Below are 2,012 nucleotides of genomic sequence, written 5' to 3' on the forward strand. Positions count from 1 at the left end.
GGGTTATCAGAACACCTTAGGAAGCTGACATTTATAATTCTAACATTGATCCAGAATAAGTGAAATGCACAGAATGTCATGGTGTTATTTGTTACGTTTCTTTTCCTCTTGTGATGCCTAGTATTATGACTCTAATTCCAAATAAACACAGAATCGAAATTCTATGTCTAATATTAAGGGTCTACATATCTTATTCTATAGATACAAATATAAAATACCTATTTATATTTGCAAGTATTGTCATTAATCTTCTCCAAACTGCTTTTTTGGAGTTTTGCTGGGTATAAGAAAATACTGAAAGAGAAATGAGAAAGTCCAAAATTCAAAGACTTACCATATCCAGCATTCTCAAAGTTTGACAGTCTTCAGCAGCGCATTTACATTATTTACTTAATACAGTAATAGAATCTGAGGGACTCACAGATTTCTAAAAGGAGAGTAAGGTCATCTTTGTCACTGTCATTTTTTCCTCTCCACCTCTTAAGAAGCCATGAATGTGTCAAGAGTCAACACGGTGACTGAATTCATACTCCTGAGTTTTCCCTGCTCTAGAGAGGTACAAGTCCTCCTCTTTGTGCTCTTCTCTGTGTCCTACATCCTGACACTGATGGGGAATGGGGCCATTGTCTTTGCAGTGAAGCTGGATCACAGACTCCACACTCCCATGTACACTCTGTTGGCCAACTTCTCATTCCTGGAGATGTGTTATATCAACACCACTGTTCCCAATATGTTAAGGAACTTCCTGTCTGAGACCAAAACCATCTCTTTCACTGCCTGCTTCCTCCAGTTCTACTTCTTCTTCTCCATGGGCATTACTGAGACCTTCTTACTGCCCCTCATGGCTTTTGATCGATACTTGGCCATCTGCCGACCTCTCCACTATCCTACCATCATGAGCAGCCGTCTCTGCATGAACTTGGTGGGCCTCTGCTGGGTAACAGCCTTCCTCTGCTATCCAGTCCCTATCTATTTCATCACACAACTCCCCTTTTGTGGCCCCAATACCATTGACCATTTTGTCTGTGATCCTGGTCCTTTACTGGCTCTATCCTGCATCCCTGCCCCTGGAATTGAGCTTTCCTGTTCTATATTAAGCTCTCTTATTATTTTTATCACCTTCTTCTTTATCCTTTGGTCCTACACCCTGGTTCTCAGAGCAGTGTTGCGTGTCCCTTCAGCCGCTGGCAGACGTAAGGCCTTCTCCACCTGTGGTTCCCACCTGGCTGTGGTATCTCTGTTCTATGGAACCATCATGATGATGTACATCAGCCCAACCTCTGGAAATCCAGCTGGGATACACAAGATTGTAACCTTGCTGTACTCAGCAGTGACTCCACTTGTAAACCCACTGATCTACAGTCTCCGGAACAAGGACATGAAGACTGCCTTGAGAAAAATTCAAATGTTTACAAAAACTGGCCAAAGCAAACAAGAGCTCATGAGTGGACCAAGATCATAATATTTATTTTTTCCTTCACACTCTTCTCCATAGTGCCTGTACCAGTTTACATTCCCACCAACAGTGTACAAGGGTTTCCTTTTCTTCACACCCTCTCCAACACTTATTATTTGCAGAGTTTTTTGATGATTACCATCAAAAAAATCTATTCCAACTTAAAAAGTAGATCTCTACTTACTGTCTCTAGAAATACAGACCCAAATTCATCTACTTCTGCCTAGACAATATGGACAATAGTACAACCGATTAAATCCAACCTTACCTTCAAAACAGGACTTGATAGACAGTAACTTGAATTAAATGACCTGCATCTGAACTTTAAACTCTTCTCCTATCCTGACTGCCAGTAACTAATTTCCCTTTATCTGAGATCATTCTCCTCTATTGTGTGCATATTCTTACATTTGGTTTTTATCATAATTGAGCCAAAATTTGTATTTAATCAATATCCAAAAAAATAATAATGATCTTAAGCACTATGTCATAGTTATTTAGAGAAATCTTTAAAAGAACAGATTCCCAGGTCTTTCTCCAAATCCCCTAATTCAGA

The 2,012-nt window shown here is 40.0% G+C and overlaps 1 protein-coding gene across 1 annotated transcript; it reads left to right on the forward strand.

The window, feature by feature from the left end:
• The first annotated feature begins 490 nt into the window (after positions 1-490).
• LOC102276005 (olfactory receptor 11H6) lies at positions 491-1,462 on the forward strand. Its single transcript, XM_005901902.1, has one exon. It carries the CDS (start codon positions 491-493, stop codon positions 1,460-1,462), a length of 972 nt encoding a protein of 323 aa, XP_005901964.1.
• Positions 1,463-2,012: the final 550 nt, after the last annotated feature.

This window comes from Bos mutus, chromosome 10 (genome assembly GCF_027580195.1).
Source record: "Bos mutus isolate GX-2022 chromosome 10, NWIPB_WYAK_1.1, whole genome shotgun sequence".
NCBI lineage: Eukaryota > Metazoa > Chordata > Mammalia > Artiodactyla > Bovidae > Bos > Bos mutus.